General features: G+C 39.5%; 1 protein-coding gene across 17 annotated transcripts in view; it reads left to right on the forward strand.

The window, feature by feature from the left end:
* The window catches only part of LOC111564120 (adhesion G protein-coupled receptor L3-like), a 266802-nt gene that overhangs the window by 43959 nt on the left and 195600 nt on the right, over positions 1-27243 (forward strand). For all 17 annotated transcript variants that reach the window (XM_055007698.1, XM_055007699.1, XM_055007703.1 and 14 more), the window contains one exon: positions 22096-22325. In XM_055007698.1, coding sequence (XP_054863673.1) covers positions 22271-22325 — 55 coding nt within the window. In that variant the 5' untranslated portion in view covers positions 22096-22270. The remainder of the gene's footprint in view (positions 1-22095; positions 22326-27243) is intronic.

A 27243-nucleotide genomic window follows, 5' to 3' on the forward strand; every position in this document is an offset into this window, starting at 1 on the left:
GCTCACAGAAAGAGACCCTCTGAGAAAAAGAAAAGGGACTTTGTTGTTTCATATCCCAAGAGAAAGTGCTCTATATTTACTTTAATGAACAGCAGGACAATGTAAATAAACTGCTTTTATTCTCTCTCTTCCTCATACATCCGACTTTCCCTCGTAATCCTGCTTGTAAATGTTTTTGCGCCGCATTGTCCGCCTCTGGTTTGGATTTCAGTAATCTATGGCTTGGACATTGTAATCCATTTCTGTTGCCAGAACATAGAATAGAACAGGGACATTGGATGTAGTTTTTTTTTTTTTTCTTGGCTGTTTTGTTTGATGTCCTGTAAAGATGGAAATTTGGCATTTGTGCTTAAATTTCTAAATAGGCTCTGTTTAGCGGACAGGACATCATTATCCAGAATTCTGGAGGTAAATGGCAGGATTGAATAATAAGCCCTCTGGCTCCGCTGCCTGTTCTTTGAATCTCCAGTGGTTGATTATAAAAAGAAACACAAAAAAATGGTATGTTTCTCTGTTCTGTTCTGTTCTGTTCCACTGCACGAAATATTCTAGGACATTTTAATCTCCAGAAATATGATTACGGTGTTATATTTCCTTTATATGCTCGTATTTTTCAGTCTGTTTTAACAATACTCCGTAGATTTTTATCATTTTATTCTAACGAGTTGTATTTAAATGAAAGAGATCATTAATCCTCATGATATTTAACACATTTAGTCAATCTTGCAGGCTGCAACAACTAATCATTTCCCTATTTAGAAGCTTAAAATTCATGATTTTGCTGTATGTTGCTGCAGTTATTTCACTAAAGACACGTTAAATGGGCTTTGTTTCCGGCGCAGACTGAGATCATTAGTTCATATTACTTTTCTCTCCATGCAGACTTAGTGTTTCATTTAAACCTGCTGTTTGCATCTGTGGAACCAATCAATAACCCAGCAGAGTGTGTTATTTGCATGGAGATGACAAAAAAATAAAAAAGTTGAGCTTTTGGAAGGAGGTTGCTGCACTTATTGAGGTCGCTTTGCAGCAGTTTTGCCTTTGACCTTCAACAGAGGAATATAATTAAGTGCAGTTACTTGTATTCTTTCTTAATTTACCTTTTTTGCTGCAGGAAAACATATTGATACTTTGGTTTGAAGACTTTTGGGATGTCTTACTTGACATGCTACGACCAAAGTCTGTATTTTTGCGACGCTTTTAGGATGCCGTACAGATACATCTCACTTTCCTAACCTGACCTCCAGAGCTGTGGCTACCGAATACATACATATTAACCAAGCATAATATCAGGCCCTGCACAGACTCGTCTGATATCCCACTTACTCTCAGCCATCTATTGTGTTGTCAGATTTGAGCTTGACCATTTATTACAGCATATAAGAGCTGTAATAAGAGACAGTGATGGAGGATGGCGAATACTCATTTTGCAGTGAGTTTCGCTCTGAGAGAAACAATAATAAGTGGCAATATAGCCTCACAAAGCAGAGATGAGCCACCGTTTGCAACCTTTGCTGAGGTTTGTAAGAGGAAGAAGCTTCAAAACGCTGAAAGCAATCGCTGGAGGACATATTTCTGGTCTCTTTTTTCATCTACAGACAGCTTACATTTATCCTTTTGTCCATCAGTTTACAGACAACACTGCTGAAAGTTGATATGAAGCCATATGGCACCTCGAACCCTCCGACTAAACTCGTCTAAGTGCTCCATTTTTCACACTAGCATGAGGTCCGTTTTATTTATAATTCATGTAGTGGAAGGGCAAGCTTCACACGGTAGATGGGGCATTATATGCATATTTAAACAATTTAACACCCACAAATCGCACTGCCTTGTCTCTGCTAATTCAAGATGATTTCTTTCTCTTTTTTCCCCCCCTTGTTTGAAAATGTGACCCGGGATATGTTGCCCTATTAGAAAGCAATAACGGATAAATAGCTCTGCAGATGTATAATAAAGCAGCACTGTGAAAGACTGCAGGCACTATATAATTTCATTTTCAATCATTCAAATATGACACATTTGAAATTTTAAACCCAGCGTGGGATTTCTTTTCCTCTTTTTCTTCCTTGACCGGCAGGGTGTTGCTGTGTTTATTTGCAAGAAAATCTAATCCAGTCGATAACGTTTGCATAAAGTTGAAGTATATATGCACTTAGCTCTTGTTTTCCTGTTGTACACGAGCTCTATATGAGCACAGATGTGCGTTCATGCTTCTCACACTCAATTTAGCATGAAACGTGAGCCAAGTTTCAGACCTCGGCTTAATAACGGCGCTCCAGTGTTTAATGTGTGGGTCATGCTGTCGACGGGGTGCGACTCGCATGTGAATGAAGACATGCTTTGACTTTGCTATGTGCACCTTGCGGGGTTCGGTTGCAGCTGCAAGAACAGTGAGCAAATCCCACAAACGGAATAGAAAAAAAAACAACTTCTGCTTCCTGAGCTTGTCCCCTTAGTTACTGTTGCTAATCTTGCCAAGCTTTCTGTGCTTGACACATTATCTAGTTTACAATCGCTGCATTTAAATGCACTTAAGTAACCAAGTTACAGGCAGCTTTTTCCCAATCAGCTGATTTTTTATTTTTTTTTTGAACTGTCATATAAAAGAGAAATCCGGTTACTGTAATCGGTGCAGGGGATTACCTGATTTTGCATAATGTGATTTGTGCAGTAACCAGGTTTGTCCCAGTAATCAGGTTACCTAAGTGCACTTTAACATGAGAATCTTGTAACAGGGACGTCAGACTGAAACAGTCAGACCAAAGCTGCATATTCGACTCTAAAAGTCTGATCCTCAGTAGCTAATAATTAACACTGACTGTAATGCAAATTTAAGTTCAGACTCTTGTTTTATTCTAATATGAAGAGAAAATTCAGTGTTTCATTGGGTAGAGTTGGCCTGGGTTTCTGAAGGGCAAATTTCCTGCAGTATAGTAAAGAGAAAGACATAGTCTGCTAACATAAGAGAGTGTTTTAAACACATAACCCCACAAACTCATGTCGGGAATTAAAGGTGTCCTCCTTAGAAGTAGTACTAGATGAGTGTTAGTAGTAGGGGAAAAAAAGGTAAGACAACTTGGATAGAAGTTACGTTCAACCAACAAACTCTTTTGACTTAGGAGAATTTGCTTTGCCTCTACAATTATATGTTTAGTTAATTACAACTTACTTAATGATTTGTAGCATAAACATAAGTTTTTAGGTTGATTACTCATAGAAAGTAGTGTTACTCCAACAGTTTTTTCCATGTTGTTTAAAAGTAATATTTGTGTGGTACTTAATTTCCATAATTATGAACAGTTTTTTTTTTTTTTTTTTTAAAGTTATTTTTATGGCCTTTTGTTGGCTTTTATTTGATAGGTATAGTGAGAGACAGACAGGAAATGGGGAGAAGAGTCGGGGAAAGACATGCAGCAAAGGGCCACGAGCGGGAATCGAACCCGGGCCGCTGCGTCGGGGACCAGCCCTTGTACATGGGTCGCCCGCTTAACCTGTTGAGCTATACGGGCGCCCCCATGAACAGTTTTTAAATAAAAAGAGTTGAAATCCTGAACTGAAAGTGGGGCAAAATGTACATAATATGCAAATTTCATCAAGTTAACTCAACATAAATTTTGTTTAAAATCAACTAACTCATAAATTTAAGTTTAAATTACACATAATATTAAGTTGAGCAACATTATTATCTGGCTCAAAATAATGTTTGCAACTTAAAAGGTCCATATCAATCAAAAAATTTGAATTTCTATCTTGTATTCATATTTCATTGGTAGGAAGAGTGTACTTACAGAAAAATAAATCTGTTAGTAGCAAAATGCTGATCAGAAAAGGTAAGATAATCCTTTATTAGCTGCAAAATTTGCAGTGTTACAGCAGCAAGGGATAGTGCAGTTAGGGAACATGAGTACAAAAAATAAAAATAATAAATCTACTCGAGTGTTGTTGATATTATACATTTTCATCTTTACGTAAAACATCCAGATGTTGCACAGATTCCTCTGAATGTGGACAGTAATTATATTGCACATAAAATATATGTATAACAAAATTGATATTGCATGGATCCTTCTATGAGAAGATAATAATGACATTGCACAGGATCTTCTAAAACGTACAAACTATTGTCAATTTGCAGGTCATATATTAATATATATGACCTCATTAATAGTGAAGCAGTATTGTGTCAGCAGAATGTCGCTGCTGCAGGTTTGAGCTACTTTATATACGCTTTTCTGTACAAGGACATCAGATAAATCTGAGGGTTTGTGAGATGATTAATGGAGGAGGAAGGAACAGAAACAAAACACAACAAAAACAAGCTCTGACACAAATCGCTTCAGTTTTTGGACTTTTCCTCTAATCTTCCAAACTAATCTTTTTGGTGTGTCATTTGAGCACTTATTGAAATGAAAGCATGTGAGAAATATGAGCCAGATTACACACTGCTTTTTAGTTTAATCTGTAACAGTAGGCTATTTTTTAAAGCTTGTGACATTAAATATTGTGGAAAATCTTTATTTTTAAAGTAACTAAAGCTGTCAGATAAATGTTGTGGACTAGAGAATGTAATATTTCCCACTAAAATGTAGTAGCGCGGAAAGAAAAAGTAGCATTAAATGTATATCCTCAAAGTGCAAGTACAGTATTTTTCATAGTATTTTTTTGTACTGTTATTTTACAGATGTTCCTGTTTATGTTAAATTAGAGATATTAACTTGTACAATCAAAGATATTAATTTACACGTTAATCCTTAAAAAGCAGGTTAAAACGCTAAATACCATCCACATCAGAAATCTGTATTTTTACAAAAGATAAGTCATTACCTTAAAACTTTGACTGTGGAATTGCACTATTTTTACTATGTATGTATATATCAGCAAAAAAAATAAATATTTTACAGGTTTTTGCCATTTTTGAATTTTTTTTATATCTGTTTTTCAAGAGATTTTCCCCATGTTAATATAATATTTTGTAAAATCACTGATTTTTTTTTTTTTTAACTAAAACTATGAATAATGTCTGCTTGTACAAATTAATCAATTGATTTCTTTCTAAATGTCTGGCCACAATTAATTATTTTACATTTTTTAATTTAAAAATAAAAAATGTATATTGAGAATTAAAAATGTTAAGTATTTTTGAAACAGTTCAGTTTTCCCTATTTTATTAATTATCACATAATGTCGAGTAAAGTCACCAAAAAAAAGTGAAAAAAAAAAAACAAAATACACAGTAATTACAAATACAATATCACTATTTTATTGTATTTAACTCAGTGATGAATATATTTTAAGTACATGAATATTTGTCATTATTGTCACCAGTTTTTTATAGTTTTTGATTTTCTTTCTGGTTGCCAGATTTTGACCATTTTGGGGGGGATTTGAATTTCATTACATTTTTTAATGAACTTTTTTTTTTTTTTTAACAGTGTACCTCCAAATTGGACTCAAGTACAATACTTGAATAAATGCACTAGTTACTTTCCTCCCTGTTTACTACTACAGTAGATAATAAGCAATTTTGTCAGGCATGCTAGTGATTGTACCTTAAAAAAATGTAGACAAATGCACAGTTTAATCCAAATCAAAGGTTTTCTGTCGTCTCTCTTATTCCAGCCTACACAGCAGCTCAAAGACCTGCTGCACGTAGTTCTGCTTGTAAAGCTGTGATTAGACGTTGGACGTTATTGCAGTGATTCTGGTGTAAGCAGGCCACACTGACATAAGGAGCATTTACATAATACTAAAAACAAAAAACATCTTATGCATATGCAGTAATTACTGTGTCAAAATACCTGAGGCGCCTTCCAGCAGCATTAAATTTAGGCAAATTTTAATAAAAACTGTCATAAAATCATAGTCGTTTAAGTCGGCTACATTTGAATAAATGCTTACAGTGCACATTGTTCCTGCACTAACACAGCTTTGTCTCACAGAAGCCATTAGGATTTTTAAGGGATTGTCAAAGAAGCTGCACGGAGGAGAATCGCTCAAACGCGCTGAGTTATTGGTACCATTTGCGCCGAGCACCGGTGCATGGATTCGGGCCCGGATCGCTGAAGCGTGCTTCAATCTGAATAATGATTCGCGGAGTCACACTGAACAGAGGACATTCCTCCGTGTCACTCCACTTAACTCGTGGCCTTTTGGTCGTGGCGACAGGTTCCTGTGTTTGACAGATTGTCTGCGAGGAAACCTGTGGATATATCTTGTTGTCCTTAGCCAAATCGAAGCCACATGTTTGAGAAGTTCCAAAGAAATATCTGAATCTGACGGCGTTACAAACCGCGTGACATCTGCTTTATTGTGATATCTTTACTCAGAAGTAGCGTAATTGTCAACCCCGTCTTCCCTAGATGCAATTTGTGCAAGTATTGGTATCATAAAATTGCATTAGCCTTTTCTCAACCTTGTTTTTGCATTATGATGATTCAGAGAAATCTTTGTAACACTCCGATTAAAGCGCAGCACAGTGGGAATATGCACACACTGGGAGTGTGTTTGGGCCTGCTGCCTGATTCAGCTTCGGGGGGAGGTCAAAGCAGTCGCCGCAATATGCAGATAAGGCTGCGGTGATTGGAGCAGAAATGATTGCGATTCACGCTCGTGGGCTTTTTCTTTGCACGGTTTAGACAACAGAGGACAGGAACACAGCAGTACATGTTGCCATCATCAATCTCCTCAGAGACGCAGCCGCTGTGATGCGTCAGAAGAATGAGAGCCTCGAAGATGGGGGCGTTTAAACATTTCAGGCTTCCGTCGGTGGCGTTGGGGTACAAGACGCCCACTGGAGCAGAACCAGCAGGGAGGCTCATCTCACACCGCTGATCACGTTTACATGCAAGTTATTAGAGGAAATCAGGCAAGGAGGTAGAAAATCACTGCTTTTATCTGTTTATTGTCATGATTACTATAAAAGTTCTGTCTACAAACACATGGTTAGCAACACTTTATCTTCTGAGGATACTTCTGTTTGAGCATTTTACGTTTTGTCTTGAATTATTTAGTTGCAAAGTGCATTGTTTTTAGTGACACTTTTGCACTTCGTCTTGGCTGTATGTCCCAAAAAATCCAGCGTTGTGAGTTCCTCTCAGTCTCTTAAACCATCTAAGAAATATATTTTGTGTATTTACATGACTTATAAAGACTCCCCATGGTGAAAATTTAGTTTTTTCACCTTATTAACACGTTTATATTGTGTTTTTTAGATGCTGTATCTACAGCAAATTGATCATTCGACAGCATGGCGGAGAATTTCCACCTTATAGCTGCAGTAACAGTCTGAGAAACACAAAATTGAGGTTTCATACCTCGCAAACATGAAGAATCAATCCCAACAACTAGCAGGATGGTGGTTATGCATCATTATTAAGCTAGAATCAGTTTCTGGACCACTCCAATATCATGACTTGCCTTTGTGTAGCATAGAGTACAGTAGCTTTGCATTATTTGAGCAGAGTCTTAGGTGAGCCAGTGTGCTTGAGCTGCAGCCAGGCAGGAAGTTTATAAGTTTACATATTCTAGAAGAGGCAACAGTGTAGAGTTGGATTTAGTTGAGTTTAATGCAGACACTGGTTCTTTTTAATAGAAAAACACATATAAATATGTAACTCTGATATACAGAGATGCATTTTAGGGGTTTAATCTGTAACCAAAGAGGGAGTTTAAACTATATCACATCACAAATCAGTATTGTTTAACGATTTAACATGCTCCCTCGGCATGAATATCGTATTAACAATATTGGCCAAGCATCAAAAATGGTGGTATGAAAAAAGTCGAAAAATAAAAGAGTAACAATAGATATGCTGTCGTATTCGCTGGTGTTTCAATCATATGCCACTTGGCTCACATACAGTCACATGTTGTCTCTTTGTCTGAACAAAATCGTGTGCTTGTTCATTAATTTCCATAAAAAAGATCAGATAACCAGCAACGTGTTACTCATTTCTGACAAAAATCTTACATCACAAATATACAGCTATGTGTCCTGAAACAGCTGGGAGTTCTAGTTTTTAGCAAATGTTGCTCAAACAGAAGTAAATGTTGCATGAGTTGGGGACTATTTTTATCCTTTAGGTGTATGAATACACATCTGGCGCTGTGGTGGGTGTTTACAGCAGCAGGATGGTGCAGAATTGACTGAACAAAAACTACTATTCCCATGTTGAGCCACACAGGCAATACTTTTTTGGATGAAATCAGTGTTGAAGGGATTTGTTGGCATTAAGAAGACACGATTAAACCTATTTTTTAAGTTCATGTTCAAGCATGCATGATGTAATAAAGCTAAGCTGCATTTTGAAAGTGTGATAGATTCAATAACTTGGCATTAGGAATCTCTTTTCCCTCATTTTTAGTGTTTCATACTGGTAATATGAGCATTTGTGGTGCACTGAAGGAAACTCTTCCAAGTAAAAAAGCCTCAGTCATATATCTAGTCTCAATTCCATTTAAATGTTTAAATTTATGTGAATCAGGTCGACCGATTCAACCCTCCCTGTTGGCTGGATCCCATTTGTCAATCTCAGTTTGGAAGTATCCGTCAAATTCTACGCAGCCTCTCAAGCACAAGACGGTAACAGATTTTTTTCAGAGGGAAGGCAGCCGTCGCACTGGGAGTTCTAAGTCATCTGTTAATCAGAGACGGCCGCAATTATGCTAGTTGCGCTGCAGTTTTCATTTTTCAATTTGTGCGCGTGCAGCTTTGCCAAGAGTTGCCTAACTATATCCATTGTGAAATTTCTTGACACGAGTGTGGCGGTGTTGGCTGTAGCCGTCATATTTCCACCCCTCCCGATGGACATATTGGGTAATAAATATGAGATCCACCAGTAATGTCTCGCGCAGATGATGTTATTAGACTTGCCAGCCCGAGGCATCAGCTGTGTGTATTGGATGTGTGTCAGTGCCGAGGTCTCCCTTCCCTCCCCCAACTCCAGACTCCCCCCTGTGCTGAAACCAACTGGTTCAGGAATTGCGTGCCAGACTCGTGGAGAGTCCCACAGACCCGCGTTTGCTCCACGTCCAAGTCGAAAGAAAAGACTCTGGCGCTGCTTTCATCATATATAAGCAAAGAAAGCTTCACAGAGGAATCAGGACGGGGGTGTCGGAGTGTGATTTGAAGGATACAGTTTCAGTCTGCTTTAAAGGTGCCCCCCCCCACACACTCCTGATGGCCTGTTGGGCAGCTTGAATAACATTCCAGTGTCGGATTGATACAAAAATGAAATGAGTGGGAATGAAAAGGGATAGAGTGGGCTGGAAAGTCCCCCTTTGGCTGAGCTTTGGGTTCCCCACTGGAGGCGGCTGCCAGGACTCCCCAGAATTGGAGTCAATATTGTTCAGCTTGAGAGTGGACGGGATCAAAGAGGATCACCAGTGATGCAAAAGAAAAGGGGAAAAAAAGCACTGTGAGATTGGTATCACTGTCAAAATCATTGGACACCATGAGTCAGCATGTGAGCTTTAGATTTACCGATTTTCTATCAAAAATTAATGCATACGAGGATTGTGGTATCAGTTTATTGTCTTATGGATTTTATTTGCAAAATACTACATTGTTTAATTTGGTTCACTGAACGCTAAAAGTCCAAGCTTGCAACTGTGATGTTTAGCATATTGGCGTTTTGAGCTAAATGCTGGCATGCTAATATGGTAACTGTGTCATTTCATGTGTACATTGTACAAAATGTACAGCTCTGTGCATTTACAGACAACATGATGATAAAACAGAAATAAAATACACAAATAGCCAAAGAATAAAACTACATTTCTAAAACCAAGTATTAACAGATTCCTAGTTAACAGTATATATACATCCCAATTGCACACATATTGCATTTGCAAGAGCACCATATTGCAACTAACCTCACTGAGTTATCAACATAGTTGCATGTTTCCATAGCACCAGTGCCTGGGTTGCCACCTGAGCACTACTGGAAGTTTCTTGTGTCAGTATTTAATACAAATAGTGTGTTTGAATTAAAATACTGCATTTTAAAGGTAGTTTTCAAAGAAAAAGCAGAGCCAGCTTGTCTGATCTTTTTAATCTTGATCTTAGAACAGACACCTAAGAGAATATTTAAGGATGCACTCAGGCTTGTAAGGGATCACTATGTCATAAATATGTCCAGTGATACAACCTATGCATCTCTCAAAACTCATTATTATAATATTTTACCACTTAAGCATTTAAAACATATAGACCATAAGTAGTTTAGTCATAAAACAAAGTATTATTAAAAACTAAATTAAACATTTGACATGATGCCAGTGCCAGGAAAAAAAGAATTAGGAGTATGGGGAGCCACAAATGTTTCCAAAAATGTAATCAAAATCTGTCCAATTACCACTTAAGACATTTCAATGAAAAAATGTCAACTTCACTGGGACACTGGAGGAAAACCAGAGAATCGTCAAAGACTCATTTTCTAGGAATCATGCATGTCATTGCAATCGATCCTAGTTGTTAAGATACATCAATCTGGACTAAAATGGTTGATTAAAGACAGATTGACACTGCAATCTTTTTTTTTTTTTTACAATTGTCAGTGAAGAGCTTCAAATAGAAAAATGTGTCCATTCATCTAATGTGTCTGCAAAGATACTGTAAAGGAGCTAATTGGCTAAAAAAAAAAAAATCAATACTTTGGTATGAAAAAACTGGTTGGATGACATCTCTTTAAAACCTCTCTTTGGTCAAATTAAACTTAGGTTGCTCCCAAAGACCTCCCAGCATTGACACGTTCGCTATTGATTAGGTAAAAGGCCAATGCCATCAAATGAGAGTCTCCTGTTGTACTGTCGGCATAAACAGGAGGCATTAATAAGACCGTGTGGTGAGCGGTTCTGCAATATTTCCGCATATTTCGTTTGCTGTGCCTTGGAAAGTCAAAAGCAATTACCGACTTCCTCGTTTGCCCTGGCTCTGCGGAGGAGGAAGAATAGTGTTTGTGGCTGAGGTGTAAGTGGACGAATAACATTACACCAGAGTGCAATTAGGACTTGGACCAGGGTCACAAGTCCTCGCGATTCTCTGCTTTGTCAATTAAAGTGTGTTTTAGAGAGACAAAGACAGAAGAGCAGAGACAGCGTGAGGTTTGGGAGGTGAGAGAGACTTTGACGGAGCAGCTGTGTAAGAGTATTTTTTAAAGATAAAGACTGAGTGTGTGTATACACTTGCTCCATCTTCCATAGTGCATCCAAGCTGCCAACAAACACACAATACAACATTTTCTACAGAGGATCTGGGTGCAAACCCTATTATTATGCTTTCCAGTCCAATCACACCGCAATTGTTATGGCTTCCAGGTCCATCTATCCAAACCCTTTATTTGAATCCATATTGTGCATTTTTTAAATCTTGGACGACAAGCTTTTTACTGTAGCAGACTGTGCAATGTCGCAGCCAATGCGTGTCTGTGTGTGCACATGTATGTAGGCTCCAATCAGAGCACTGTAAAAAGCCATGGTTTACAGTCTGTTCCTGTACACTGACATTCGCTAACTACCCCCGACCGTGATGTGGCCGCCTCACCCTGCGAGACCTCCACTTTTAGATTTAGAAAAGGTCGCCTGCTGCATCCAACCCAAACACATTCTGCCGCTCGGCCGAGAGACACAGGGGCAAGGTCAGTGTGTTTTCATCCGTCGAAGAGCGTCATAAGAAAACACAAAGGCGCACACAGGTCACAGAGCGTCCTCATCCTGTAGGTAGTGGTCAGATTTGACGCGTAAAAACATCACACTCACAGGCATCGATGACATCAGTACGATGTCAGTGTGATTCTCTCTTTGTGGGCCACCCAATTCACTTTATTAAATCCCTTGTGTTTGCAGATTTGTACTTCACACAAAGTCTTTAACGACTTAATTAGAATTAGTCAGCATCTAGTGAAATTAAACCAGTACATCCTAAATGGGCTTTTTTTTGTGCAGCTAGCACAGCATGCGAGTCCATGCTGCTGAGTCTATTACACAAGTACTCCATTAGCTGGAGAGTTTATGCAATAATGTTGCAGCAAATCTGCCATTTTCTTTTTAACTCATAAGTAAATCCAGTATAGAAGTAAGAGGAAAATGTCAAGAGGTAGCAGGAGAAGAAGAAAGGGTTTCTTGAAATTCCATAGACATTTAGATTGAGGTTGATGTAACCCTGCTGTTGAGATCATGCACCTCGAGATCAGCTGTGATTTGTCAGACCTGAGAACGTTTGCCTCGACAACAGAGCAGAGTATTGCTCTCTTTGTACGGAGACATTCCCCATGAGGATGTTTGCCCAGAACAATCAGACTTTCATCAAACTCCATTCCATACCAGTCTTAGCGAGTACTCGGGGTCCCTAGCAGCTCCAACACTACTTCTTCCACATTCTCCTCGGCAGGTAGCTCTTCCCTCCAGCTCAGGAAAGACAAAAATGCCCAATTATAGATGATTATCCGTGAGCATTTTGTGATAAGTTGAACCCGGCGAAGGCAGGAGAAGGAACTTGGAGGGTTCCCTGGGTGATCTGGACTGTAATGATTCGGAAATGTTTTGTTGGATCTTGGCTAAAGCTGGCAGCTGTTGCCAGTGTGTTCAAAGCAGTCTGCGTGGGCTTACTGTCAAATGTGTAAACAACAAAACTGGTTTAAAATAAAAAATAATTTGACTTTTATTTCTTTGAATACCTCACCACACATACCCACATTCTTCCCCCTACTTCTTTTTTAAGTTGAAAAGTCCTCGAGTGCACCACTAAGCATTTGCAAGTTCCATCTTGCGTGCTAATCGATCACTCCAGAGTCGGGTCACTGAGGTCTCCACTAGAAGAATCTCTCTCACATTTCAACCAGTCTTTTCTAAAAGCTGCCAGACAACACAAAAGCAGCCTACAAAGCAATTCCCTGCAATGACCCTTGACCTTCGGGTCAACTATGTTTGAATGATTATTTACCTTTAAACACCAGGTAAATAAGAAAGTCCAACTCAACAAGGAAATGGGCTATTGTTGAGCACAAAGAACAAGACTGAAATTGCTGTTCTTTGTGGTTTGTTTTGGTTTCCTCAGCATTCTTTAGGTGTTGGATGTCGTCTTTGAGTATTCGATATATAAACGTGACATTGAAAGATTATTTCAAGTGAGCATTTTTAGTCAAGCTTTGTCAGTCTCACGCCCGTCAAAGCAAACACTAGCCTTTGTGATATTAAAATATAGAAAGAAACCAAAAACAAATCCAATAACACTCTTAAAAAGAGCACTTTGCAGACATTGATTTAATATTATTGACTTAAAATTTGAGTTCAAATTACAAGATGTATTCAGTCATGATGCAACATTTTCAAAATAATGATGGTACACGGCATCTGATTTCCCCAAAATGTGTATTCCAAGACAATATATGTAAGATGTTTCTTTAAAACCTTACATATTAAATGTATTAATTTATTTTGAATTGCTTTGAGTTTCGTATCCTTGGAACTTCAGTAGGAAACAACTGGACTTTTAGGTTCTCAAAGATGTTTCTTCACGTCTAACTGTTAGAAGTTAGTTAGAACTCTTGAATGAGATGTGAAATGTCTTCAGGAAACTAAAAGGAAAATTTAGTTCATTTCTACTGAAGCTCCTTAGATTACAATGACCTGGATGTCTGAGAATCTATACAAACATATTTGAGTTTCACAGACAACTTCGGTGAAAAGGTTGACAAAGAAAGGATCACCAAAGAATGCATCCCACTGTCAGTGCGGCTGAATCAATAACCTGCACTGCAATATACTGCTGCATCGATTATTTGTTCTCACTTTCACATTGGTATTTGCACATTCGGGTGCATTGCTAGGACCGGGACATTTCGCACAATAACAGGCAGAGCAGGTTGTAACAAAGGATTTGTTTTGACTGAAATGTCAACAGTAAATCCACAATAAAGGGGCTCTCAATAACGGTGGCGCAATGAATGTTTTCTTCCAGTATTATCACTTTGCAACTTGCAAGGTAACATTTTATATGAAGATAGTGGCTCATTAAACGTAAAATTACATCAGTGAGACTAATCAATGCAGGATTTAGTCAAAAGTGACAGTTTTCTGTAATTTAAGGCATTTATGGTTTCTCTTTATAAAGATAATATTGCATACATACCAACATAACATCAACATATGAAGGGATTTTGCTGCTACAGTCTGTCTTTGCAGTGATTTGTTTAGTAGGTCATGTTGACCAATGTAGCTTTTCTCTCCTTGAGCTGTTGCATTGTGTGTTCACATCTAATATTATCCTGTAATTGTCATTTGTGCCCACAGTGGCAGCCGCTCTGCAAATAGACTCACTTCAGCTCTAAAGAGATTTTTTTTTAGCTTGTTTGTGCAGGTATTATGCACAACAAATGAGTAAACTTCCAGGTGAGCAAAGAATGACGCAGCAGTGAATGTTCCAAATTGGCTTTTTTTTGTTCCTTGAGCTTTTCCTCAGTCAGTGGCTCTGCAAATGTGCACCACTTTTTCCCAAGCTTTCATTTCTACATATGAATTGTACATTTAGTGGCCATTGATGGACATATGGATTTAAATGCACATGCCTTCTTTTCAAACCACTGAGCCTTTATTTTTCTGTCACCCCCCCTCTTTTTCCTTTTTCCTGCTCTGCCTCTAATTGAGCTGTGAGTGGAGTCCAGGTGGAACCCATTTGAATTCCCCGTGGTCGTGACCGCTGTGGTTGCCTGCGACACAGTCATACCTCTCATTTCCAGACCATTTACAAGATATTCTTGCCATCGGTAACACTCATGCTGCAATCATTATGCCACCTAGACTACCATTGCAATTTGCGGTCAACAACACTAACACAGACATGCAGCAGCAGATGGAAGGCAGAATTAACATCGTAATCATGTCTGCATTGAGTGCACACAGCATTGATACGTAATGTTGAAAATGTGCATCACATTTGCCTTGCCAGGGATGCTGTGCAATTCGTGTTTTAAGATTTCATTATATTCTGTGCACTTGGCTCAGCTTCAGATAATGATATTGAAATGCATGCGCCATTGGGATCAGTGTTATTGACATTGGAATTTGCTGTACCCCAGATTCAGACGCTGAGCTGAAATTGCTGTTGTTGTTGTTTGTGTGTGTGTCTCTCTGAGTGTGGATGTGTGTGTGCAGATTTTTTTTTCACCCCTTTCTGAAATCTGGCAGGGAATGAAGTGTGTATTGGAAAATTATGCAAATGCAGTAAGCAGGAATTCAAAATGGAGGGAAATTGAGAGCTGAAAAAGTCAAATACTTATAAAAAGACAATATAAAATTTAGCTGTTTTGTGTCTGAGCAGATGCCCTCCAAACATGGATGCAACTAAATTCAGACTGTGTTGAAAAGTGACACCAGTAATTAGAAAACTAGCTTGGTTCGCCTTTGTTTCACACATGGAGAGGTGTGGCTGGTATTGTGTTTCATTGTGAGCTTTATGGCTCATGGGTACAGTGCTGCAACTGTCCTTTGACCATATGTTGTCCATCATGAAAACAGTCGTGTGATTCTGTTGGCCAGTCAGAAATAACCATTCACTAGGTATTTTATATTCACAACCAAAAGCATCTTTCTGTAACGTAAATGCTAATGTCAGGATACTTATTTAAGGCAGGTATGTGTTTTTTTCCTGGATCAGAACGGGCCCTTAGGGGATGACGGTAAGCATGACTGAAAATCTTTGCTTTTTTTTGTTGTTTCTGATCATTTCCTGAGCAAGAATGTCTTTAAGCGTGAGGATATTAAACCCATATTTACAGATCTGGTTAAAAAAAAAAAATCTGTATTTTTTTATTTGCTGACCTTTAAACCAGCTTAAAACCTGTCAGCCATTTCTCTATGTTGCAAGAAACCGTGGGTATAATTGTGCTTGGCATCTAAGTTTAGCATTGCACAGTAGATAAGCATGCAATTTTGGCAGCGCGTACAGTTCTAGTTGTGACATTTCAGCAAAAACCACAGATTTTTGTGTGTGAGTCATGGTTTGATCAGCGGGAGAAAGCATAAGATTTCCAAGATTACTGAGTTGAATTATGAGAACCATGACTGTTGGAATTATTGCATTACTCCATCCAGTGGAAGATTCCACTGGATAACAAACATTGCAAAATTTGATGACAGTCCTTTGATTTTTCACAAGCAACAACTCCACCGTGAGATTAGACGAAAACTGAGGGACCAAATGTGCACGGGGGTTTATCTACTGGTGACCATGAATGTGACTACTTCACTTCTTATTGGACTGACAGACATTGGAGACCGAGGTGCCCTCAGCTGTAAGATGAGGTCACGGTTCTTACCAGATCCCTGTCAATGCTATCAAGCTGCATCTTTGAAAATAGCTGCTGTCAGCATCATACAATGGAAATATATTGACGCCGCTGTCAAGAAAGAAATCCATACGTTCCCTTTGGGCGCATGTGGTTTAACTTTGAGGTCACTGTGTTTTAAATCCATACAACCTATCTGTTATGTGATACAAATTGTGAGTTTTTAATATTTTTTTTAAAATTCTTTGCCAGTATCCGGTTAAGTCCCCCTGTAGTCAAATGATATGCCGCTTTTAACTCACATTCAAAATCAATTCTGGCCACATAATGACTCGCAGTATTTGCGGGCACAGCATGCCAATTGCTCCTGGTAGGTGATTAATGGCCAACAGGTAAGGTAGCCATGGTAACCTGCCCACCTGAGCCACTATAGCAGCTGAAGTGAAGGGACTGCATTGGATGTGATCACATTAATGACCTTGCTAATGCCTTTTTTTTTCCCCTTTACATCTCCATCTCTGGCTTTATTTTTTTTCCTCGGCTGGTGTTCATCCTTGAATCCATATCATCCATCCTTTCCGTCTGTCTCCATCCTCTTTTTACATTCCTCCCCCCAATTCTTGAACGTCCATCCTTCTCCCTCTCTATTACCCCGCCTCTTCCTCTCGTCCTCCCTTTTGTCTGCGATCCATTTGTGCTGCATTAGACGAGATATGCTGAGAGAGAGAGAGAGAGGATAGAAAGAAGGAATACATGGAGAATGGATAGTGTCTGAGCTTTGCATTATAATGGAGAACTGTCTCAAGGCAGATTTGCCCTGCCTTTAAACGATGCATCCATCTGCATTTATTCGCCCGACTGTATGTGCGCTCAGGCCTGTGTGCTTTTATACGTCTCCCTCCTGGGAATGCGAGCCACCCCTGCTGGATTCCTTTTAAATATTTGCAATGGTAATTAGTTTAATTTGTTGTGCACCTAGCTTTTTTTTATTGTGTGTGCAAGTAATTTCCTTTAATGGATTGTTTCCATTGTTTTCTAGCTGGGAAGTGTGTGTGTCAGGAAGGGTTACAATGCCTTTCTGTCCCATTATTTAACCCAGGCTATCAGTCACACTCAACAAGCCTATCATATAGAAGCATTCAGAGGCTGTGCAGGCTAAAGTTAGCACTATTATCTGCCTGTCACTGGCTAGCTGTGTCAGGGTCCCTTGTGGAAAACCAATTGTATGAGTGAATGCCTTCCTGCTCGAGCTCCGGAGATGCACAAGAGTACTCTGTGCTTACCTTTCTTTTTTTTTCTTTACCCCACACCTTTCAACTCGCATTAGAAGAATTTCAGTGTTACAAAGTTGACCGCTCAATTTCTAAACTATCCTCAAGCTTTTGAAAGCTCAGCTAGGTAGAAAAAAGCAACTTTAACTCAAGAATGTAAAAGGATCGTCTCGGTTTTAATCATTTCCGAGTGAGTGCTCATCAATCATACTGTATGCAGACAGTGTGCTTGATTAATATTCATTTTAGACAAGACACTTCATTTGCATGAACACACTCTCTGTCTCATAAAAATTACCGAGCCCTCCTCTGCTGATGTGATAAGCATCTGGACATGAAACAGTTGAAAATCTGAGACGTGGTGCTTAACCCGGCAACGCAATCCCACTTCATTACATAGAGTTCCGTGGGAGGGCTTCAAGCAGGCGTGACTAGTAACATCATACTTAGTCTTCCCCCATCAGATAACGCTGATGATCGAGTTTCACTTTGTTGCAAGAACATTGTATGGAAACGCCTGTGGATTAATGAAAATCATCTTTGGTTTCCTCAGGTCAGGAAGTGACGGATGGAGAAATGCCTCCGGGTGCATCACTGTGATGGTTATCTCACTCATATCCAGCATTAACTATCTTTAAAATGAACATAGAGGCACTGCAGGCTTGAAATTAAACTAAAGACTAATTCGAGGAGATTTAATTCCCTTAAAGACTGTTTTTCAGTTAAGCATTTATTCCTATGTGATTTTTAAATTAAAAATCTGACCGTCTTGGCTTTTTTCTGACATTTCATAAGACAAACTATCATTCAAGTCATCGAGAAAACAATTATCAGATTAATCACTAAGGGAAATAATCATTAGCTGCAGCCATGCATATGTCTGCAACACACTCTAGCTAATAGCTGGCAGTGTAATTATCATTCTATATGTGCGGTGGTGGAAATGTCCCACTAATTTGCTGGTTTATTTGTCGCTTTAGTGTCTGTGGTTGTATTGCGGGCTGCGATACAAATCAGCGAGCAGGACTGACAGGATTTCTGCTGCTATATGTTCACGTGAGGCATTTAACTCACTAGTTTAAGCAGAAAACATGCATTTACATCAGGTTAATTTAGTAATAAATGTTTTTTCTTCCACATTTTCTAAAGAAATGTAGATATTTTTATCTTCCCTTTGCAGGAATACTCAATGAGATGTGATTTATACCTTATATTTGTCATTTCAATGCAAACTCTTAATAAAGTGAAGTCCAAAAGATATATGCAGGATTTCATATGATCCATTGTTATTCTGAAATATATTAAAATCTGGAAGGATTTTGTTGTTTCTGTTTGAGGCAAAGCAGGATTCACAGTGGAGGGACAGTGGCCCACATGTAAACTGCTAGTTCCAAATATGCAAAATATATGTAAAAAATGCATGTTAAAAACAACAGGCACACTGCATTTGCATTCTCGTCTGCAGTCAGCAGCGCTCAGACAGAAAATAGAAGAAGCCAGAGGTAAAAATTTATGGCAAGAAGGCTGACCAGGCTCATATAAAATATATATGAAACAATTTTCCATGAGAGAAATTACACTATAGTGGTGACAGGTGCTGCAGCAAACGCCGAGGCGACTGTATATTATGATGTATTATGTATGCGGTGTGTTTTTTATTTAACTTTCCACACTTGTCTCAGTGAGAATTTTTTAAAAATCCAACATTGCGTCATTTACAAAGCAGTCACACAGCACGTCTAATTACAACATAACACTTTTGAGTCTCACCCAGTTGGAGGAGCAGTGCAGCATTATCAATGTCAAGCCTGCGCGAGGTGTTTGGTAGTAAATCAGTCAATCTTTTGTAGCTTTTATCACTGATATCTTCACAGGAAGCGTCTTCCATGCTTTTCCCGAAAGGTGTGTTTTTTTTTTTTTTGTCATTTGCAACATCTCCACTCATAGGTTTCTTTTTGCCATTTAACTTAAAATAATAGCTTTCATTTCCCCTCTTTTTTTGTCAGTTTCTTCCAGTCACATGGTTGCAGCGAGATGACACACCTCCCAACATTCAACCACAGTTCTGACTATCTAAAAAGTCAGTTAATTAAAAACTGTCACCACAACGACCAAAATATCGCTGATTAGAAAAAAAAAAACGGCGAATGGGCAATGGAGAAATCTCCTCGATGTGGCTGAGAACAGACGCTGCAGTTGTTGCTAGGTCTGCTAAATGTTGGCCAGCTTATCTAAGGGAGTTATCCTAAATCCCCCTCAGAACAAGTACCCTTGAAACGTCAGCACCATAATGTATCATCAGGCTCCTTCTGGAATACAAGACGAGTTGGCAATGCCGGACTGCCGCTCTGTCTTTTTTTTTTCTTTCCCTTTTTTTTTGTGTGTGTGTGTTTCATTGAACTAGGTCCAAACCTTTCTCATAAATATGTATTTTATGATGTGTTCTTTTGGTGGTTGATAGCAGTTCTTGTACCTAAGCCCACACGTTTTTTTTGTTTTTTTCTTTCGAGAGCAAATTAACAACTGTGATAGTGTTTTTTTTTTCTTTTCTGTGGTAATTTCTTAAGTAACACCTGTGCAAGTAGTTGCTGCACACAAATTCTCATTGTCTCCCACCATTCAAACAGCCTCTATCTCCTGCTGCTGCCTCCTCCCTGCGGTTGCACAAAAAAAAAAAAAAAACGAAAAACACATGCCAACAATCATAGCAAGGAATTTAGTCAGATTTTCTTGCCTTGCTTTTTAGTCTATATCTCTGCTACCACTTGAGAAATTGTCCCACGCTATAAACTTCAGGTCCAATTTGCCGCCTGGACCGTGCATTTGAATGTGATTATTCCTGGAATAATGCACTTTTTTTTCTTCTTCATTTTTTCCTCTCTTTTTCATTTTTTATCAAGGGAGTCACAGCATCTGATTTGATGTCGGATTTAATTCATCCCTCCCGCAGCTGTCAAAGCATTTTATTAAAAGCTCTGTTTACTCATAAGGATGTGACTTTGATCGAATATACTCTTTCACATCGCTATTTTAACATCGGAAAAGTGCTGCAGCCTGTTCCTAAATGCAACGAGTGAAGTCAACAGTAGAGTAAAAAGGTTTTTTGTTCTGGTGTTGTTCACTAGTGGATGTGTGCCAAGACTTTGCTGATGAGCGCGCTGGCTTTTAACCTCCTAATATTGCCTAAATGGTCTTTTCTTTGCAGAGACTCATGATAGGCTTTCTGGTCTTCTGTTAAACGCATTAATATCTGCTCAAAAAAAACAATCTGATTACTCTAATCTTGGATTTTCCAATTGGGATTAAGAGGCAACACAGTGCCGCACTGAGATGGATGTGATGAAATCCAAGAGGTGTATTTAAAATGTATTGTTCGCACAACTTGAGATTTTTCATGTCACTCAACTTCCCAAGTGTCTTGTCCTTTGATGCACATTTTGACCTTTCGAAACCAGATTTTTCCGCCGTCCCACAATGGAATTAGCTCCCTGCAATATTAAACGTGGCATGGATTTCCTAATGTGCAATGATAAAGCTTTGCATTGTGCGCGCTCTTTGGCTTGTATCATTTTGCAGAGATTATATTTCAGCAGCAGATCTCGGCTGATAGTGGATAATAGAAGGGTTTGGATGGCCCGATCATTAAAGCTGACTTAACCTTAATATCATGATATGGGTTTTATGGGGGATAATCTCATGAGTCTCATCAGAATATAGATTGCTGATCCACCCTTTGACAACGTCTCTCTGTGTTCATACATCACAATCTGATGCGGAGTCGCAAATTTTCACACATCATATTTGAATAATCTCGCCGCAGTCGGCAACCAACGCCATGCAAATCACATCTGATGTTTCGCTGCTCATTTTATGGTAACTAGCAATAAGCTCAGAGATGACTTCATCTTGTGTCAGGAGTTCATTGATGCGGCCCGGAGAGGGTAGCTCTGGCTACATTAGCTGCTCAAAGTAACCATTTGATGACTGGAATTTTGGAATTAGAGCGCAGAAGTTGCTTCTTGGGCTCTTAAAGGTGCAAAAACTCACACTGTAAAGTCACGACAAGTGTGCAGCGGTCTGGATCATGTATGTGCGTCCATAGATATTCACACTAAACACTCCAGACATAGCTGTCCTTCTAAAACCCCATGCAGGGCTTGCTTCATCGCTCTCTCCTTGTCTCTCTGTGGGAGTGATTTGCCGGTAAGGTGGGGGAGTTAACACTTCGATGAGCAAACAACAACAGAATATCCAAAAATACATTTCTGTGGTTTGGTTTGCTCACACCCCGGTGTGAGTTCGGCTGACTGGAGATTGAGCAACTTTGCAATGTGTCACTTGATGACAACTTGAAACCCACGGAGCCATAAGGACTGTGCATACGGACAAATAAGCCACGGTGCATCCATCTGCTGTGTTTCTTACTGGAAAAAGACAGCACTCCCATTGTTCTTGTAAAAAGACTGAATCACAGAAGTTTCTCTGCCGTTCTTCTGTTGGACTAACGTGTGATTTCCTTTTTCTTTTCTTTTTTTCAGATTTTGGAAGGCATCTGGAATCTGAGCAACAGGACTTGTGGTCTTGTGGGAAGAGTGGCGCAGTGGAGGGAAGTGTGCCATAAAGGAAGCACCCAATTGGGGCGTTTGCCAGCAAAAGACTGAAGCACTGAACTCATCTGGGACCTTCGGCAGCGGGCGGTAAGAGGAGGAGGCCATGTGGACCGCACGCCTGCTAGTCCTCGCCAGCCTTTTCGCACCAGCCGCACTGGGTGAGTCTGGCTCATTAAAACAAGTGTTTGTCTGTGTTTGCGTCTATGAGGATGTGCAGATGTAGGCACAAAACATACTCTTGCATTTTATGATTGGCATGGTTTGAAGCCCTCTCCAAAATTTTGTCCTTTTTCACTATCTAAGTGCCAGATTCTGTCAGCCAACTGCAATGAAAAGACTGACTTTGTCTGTCTTGTTTTCGCCATCTATTGAGCTCCTCTCGCTAATTAACAGGTTTTTTTTCTACTCCCTGAACTGCCTCAAACTTATTTCTACACTATTTTTGTGTTGCTTTCTCTGTCGTTTTCTTTCTCAGATTTTTTTAAAATCTATTTTTGGATCTGTCCCTCTTTCCTCCTGGCTCTGTTTCTTGTCTCTTGCTCTCCTGGCAATCGGAAATGAACTCAAATTACTTTCAAAGAATCATTAACACCGCTTTGGCTTTGTGGCGTGTGTTTAGGATTGTGAAAATTGCGGGAGCAGGGAAAAAAAACAGGGACATCTTTTATCATTTCATGCATTAAGATGTTAAGATTAATTTGCAAGGTCTTTATTATGCCACGTCTCAGGGAAACGGAAACCGCTGTAGTTTTGCAACGTTTCCCTTCTGTGAATTGTTTCAGAGGCAAAGTAAATGAAGTCATTTAAATTCAGATTAAAAGAAGTCAATGGTGGTGGTCTGGTGGTTTGTGGAGTGTGGGTGCAGTTAGGATTTAGATGTAGGGAGTGTTGGGAGTGGGGCAATGGCCCATAAAAATGTTAATTTGATATGGCCAAAACCATTAATGGGAGATTTGAAGCTAATTGAATTGTTTTTGTGCTGTGATATCTGTGGAGGATGGTGGCAACCGGGTTCACCATCCAGTGCTAATGAAAGCACACTCCTCTGGCACACTTCTTAGCTTTTCCTTAATGCTCAATAGAAGGAGGTCAGGGGATAGCAATATGTCATACATCTCTCTTTAGAGAGCTCGATTGAGCAGAGGTTGAGACATTACGAGGTGGCTGTTTTAGTACTAGCCAGCCAAAAGAGCCACTAAAGCAGACTATGAGGGTGATAGCTCCCATTTTTAAAGTCGAAAATTAATTTTTTGCACAGAAATGACTATCTATCCGCTGATGGTGGCTTGATCCCGTCCTTTTAGTAACGTTGGATAGACACGTTGCTGGCTGGGATGCCTGCTAATAGTCAGCCAAGTGTGTGTCGGTGATGGGAGTCTTAGTTGGCCAATTTCTTATTGGTTGATTGTTGCAGAAAGTGTTGACACAAATGCAAGAAAGTTACACGTGAAGAATTTACATCAGTGAAGTTGGTTGTTGAGATTGTCTTGTTTGGAGTTTACTGGACCAGTCTTGGAACTCCAATAATTTCCGCATGTCCTCAGAATTGTACATATTAAAAAATAAAATAATAAAACATGGCACAATTAGCCAACTAATGGCTTGAATTAATGACCTATTGTGAACGAGAAAAACATTTTGTGATGTGCGTCCCCAGCTGTTGATGACTCTCTATAGGTGCTAATGTTTGTAAGCTCCGCTGTCAAGCTTCCATTTTCCTTGTGGAGCCTTGTTAGCTTAGCTTCTAGCTACTGGGTAGAATACAAACGTGGCATCACAATGTTTTCTCACAAATGTTTAATGGTGTAAATGAACGCATTGTTTAAATAACAGCTGATAGCTAACATTATGGTATTGGAAAAGAATTGTGGTGAAGGATTAAAACATCTTGACCATACATGTAATAAAGAAATGTGGATACTGTACAGAAAATGGGGCTTAGTTGAAGTGGAAAATTGCTCACATGACTTATTGTGTGAAAGATTTTTTAACTTCAATGTTTGTGCTCAGGTTAGTATTTCCAACACCAATGGGTTTCCACTTTAAACTTAGCGTTGTCATGATGTCACAAAACTATTTTCTTGATTCGCTTTTGCAAATATGAAACTTCCATGAATTAAATATTTATAATAGCGTAGAAACCAACCTTGTTTGTAGTTCAAAGTGTGTTGTCAACAGCTTTGCAAACTTCTAGAGTTTTGGTTGATGGGGAAAAACTATATGGGCTGTAGGGAATTTTTTTGTCGCAAACCACAGGGCAACTTCGAAAAATTAGCATCAAGACTTATCCAGCAGTCTGAATACATCCATGGCAGCAGCAATCAGAAAATAGCAATAGTTTAGTTGGCAAATTGAGATTGTAGTTTGCTTGAAACAGCTAAAAGAAGCCACATTAATCTCTTTAATTAACCAGTCAAAATAAGGAGACATAGAATTTCCACTCAGGAGTTTACTGTCAAAGTCATCAAAAAATGCTGAAATTTAATAAATAAATAAATACCTGCTGGTGGATTCATTTGTACACATTTTGGGCGAATATTGTCAATTATTCCCATTTTCCCCTCATTTCCTGCTTTCAGTGCAATTACATTAGACTACAATTTATTCAGAGAAATTTTAGGAATATAGCAAAATACCACTTGATGTCATACTATTTGTTTCAAACCTCACCTTGCATAAATCGCTCATACACTGTTCAGTGCGAGCAGATCCATGTACAAGCAAGCATATTCTGAGTAGACAGCCTGTGTGTGGTCAGTGCTGTTGGTCCTCTGACCTTTCATTTGATTAGCATTGACTGTAAAGTGCTGTCTAAAACAGATGTGTCAATCACACATTGCGTAAGCACGTCTGCAGTTTTCCATGTAAAAACTCCTGCTTCTGTCTAAACCAGCTGCAATATCAGACATTGGTTTTTTGTAAGAAATATACTCAGTCTTGTAGCTAGAAGAATCTGTTGTCCACTAACATCGCTGGAGCAACAGCATTTAAGGATGCCTTAATTAGAGAGATGCATATCGATGGCCAAACAACAACTGTAGCATCACCAGCCTCGGCTTATTAGAGCGAGTCTCTGGGGAATAGATGTGAGGTGGTTTAAAGAACATCTGAGGAATGTGGCTGCATCGTGTCAGCCACAGACACCTGGTGACAGTGGGTTTATTTAATGGGTACAGGGTGTGTTTTTGCATATTTCAGTTCAACCACAAATCTAATATCCTTCATATTAACACCGTGTTACTTTTCCAAGTAAAACATAACTTGTTTTCTGGATTGCTGTCTGTAGTTTGCTTCAGAATGCTGTAAGAAGGTAGTGGGTGGAAAAAAAAAAGGAAAAAAAGCGTTCATCAATCTTAAAAGCTTTTTGAACCATTTGGAAAATGGTCAGCTGCAATGCATGCGTGATTTGTCATAAATGGGCTGAAACATTCTAACACCTTCAACGGTTCTGTTAATCAATCATTGTGCTTCCCCCGATAATCAATCAGTCATTGATCCCGGAGGAACAGGTGACATCGAAATGACAAACCATTGAGTTGGTTTTCTGTGCTGTGATGAATACCCTAAAAGAACCACATATGAGTGACCAGATTATCAAGTAAATAATTTGGCGACTTTATCAGGAAAAGTCTTTTAACACCTAATCCAGCCTGGATGCTGTAAGCAGATGTGGCCAGATGCTGCAAGGGGAACTGTTCTGCAGCTGGGGAAGCTTTAGTGGGAATATTTACCACAATGTCATTGTGCGAGTTTCACCCTGAGAGTGCTGGAAATGTGTACTCTGGGGGATGCTGGCCTACTTTGGTATCTATAGTCCCTTTTGTCTGTATACAATCAGGCACAGGCATGCACACACACGGATGACTAGTATCAAACACAGCACTGTTTCCACACATGCCAGCAAACATGGAGGAAAAACGCACACAGATGCACACATACCATTTAAGCCGAACGGCGTCCTGTCCTCTCGTCTTTATTTGTATGTGAGCACATAACCAAACTGTCTGACGCTTCACAGTTTGCACAAAATGAGGGATGTTTCTTGACAAGCGTCACATCAGCAAGGTAAAAAAAAACAAAACATGTCAGCAGCAGAATGCAGCTTTAAGGGGATGTGCTGGCTGAGTGTGGGTGGAGTTATGCTCCTTTTGTTTGTGTGCGCTCATGTTTCCATGTGATCCTTTTTCTGTAGCTACAAAGTCTTGCAGGATTAATAAAAAGTTCCATCACTGACGCTGTCACTGGGTCGAAAAATAAGTAAAACGCATCCTTGTCATTGTTTTGGTACCAGTGAAGAGAAGTGGGGGGGGAAAAAACGCAACGCCCCGAACGTTCTGGCCATGCCTGAGCAGCACATTAATCATGTGTTTCTGTGCATGTAAAATGCTCCAGGAAGGATTTTATATTCATTCCACTTAATACCACCCCATGGAAATCTGAGACACAGCCGCTATAATGGATGACAGCTCGAGAAACAAGCCAGAAGAAGAAAGCGTGAAGTCTGAAGCGTATTTTTCACGGTCAGATACGAGTGCATACATCAAGCCTGGAAGCAGATATCATCCTGCCTTTTGGGGAGGTGGGGGAGGAGGAGGCGGTGAGGAGGGGTCGGTGCGTAATGAGGGATGGATGAGACAACGAGACAGATGTGCGCCTGACACATCTGTTCAGCGTATGTGTGCATTAGTGGGTTTTTGTAGCTCCACGAGCAATGAAAGGTCGATGACAATCCTGCAAACGGGGCTAAGAAAAAGGCCCCGAAAATCAACTAACTGCCTGTTCATTTCTGCACTGTCTTGCAGAAAGTTCCACAAAGTTGAATCAATGCCACCTTAGCAACAGTCTCTCCTGGTCACGTTGAGGTATCCGCCCAAAGGTGAAGCAGTATCCAACCAAACAGCAGCACTAAACTCCAACGTCAGTCTCGCTGCTCCCGCTACCCGATCCACTTAATTAATCTTCTGGTGCCAGGGCACCGGCTCCATCCGCCAAGGCATCCCTGGATTTGCCTAATTTGCTTAATTAATTAAACAAATGATTTATTTGAGCTCATATTTCAAAGCGGCAGAAGTTCTT

The sequence above is a fragment of the Amphiprion ocellaris genome, chromosome 23 (genome assembly GCF_022539595.1).
Source record: "Amphiprion ocellaris isolate individual 3 ecotype Okinawa chromosome 23, ASM2253959v1, whole genome shotgun sequence".
In the NCBI taxonomy this organism is placed as follows: Eukaryota; Metazoa; Chordata; class Actinopteri; family Pomacentridae; genus Amphiprion; species Amphiprion ocellaris.